The 293-nt window shown below is 44.4% G+C and overlaps 1 protein-coding gene across 1 annotated transcript in view; it reads left to right on the plus strand.

Annotated features, from left to right (window-relative positions):
* The window catches only part of LOC17874322 (UDP-glycosyltransferase 71B1), a 1,766-nt gene that overhangs the window by 687 nt on the left and 786 nt on the right, over positions 1 to 293 (plus strand). Inside the window, 1 exon segment of the mRNA XM_023785825.1 lies at positions 1 to 292. This exon segment is cut by the window's left edge and continues 687 nt beyond it. Within this exon segment, the coding sequence (XP_023641593.1) occupies positions 1 to 292 (292 nt within the window).

Raw genomic sequence — 293 nt, forward strand, 5'->3', positions numbered from 1 at the left:
ACCCTGACGTAAAGTTTGACGTTCCAACACTGACTCGACCATTTTCAGCGAACTGTTTGCCTTCGGTGATGCTAGACAAGAAATGGTTTCCTTACGTTTTGGGTCGAGCTAGAAGTTTCAGAGCAACGAGAGGTATTTTAGTAAATTCAGTGGCTGAGATGGAACCTCAGGCGTTAAAGTTCTTTTCCGGGGAGAATACGAATACTCCTCCGGTATACACGGTTGGACCCATTATGGACTTAAAAACCAAAGACGACGATGAGAAGACAAGGGAGATTTTGTCTTGGCTAAGA

The sequence above is a fragment of the Capsella rubella genome, unplaced genomic scaffold (genome assembly GCF_000375325.1).
Source record: "Capsella rubella cultivar Monte Gargano unplaced genomic scaffold, Caprub1_0 scaffold_95, whole genome shotgun sequence".
Lineage (NCBI taxonomy): Eukaryota > Viridiplantae > Streptophyta > Magnoliopsida > Brassicales > Brassicaceae > Capsella > Capsella rubella.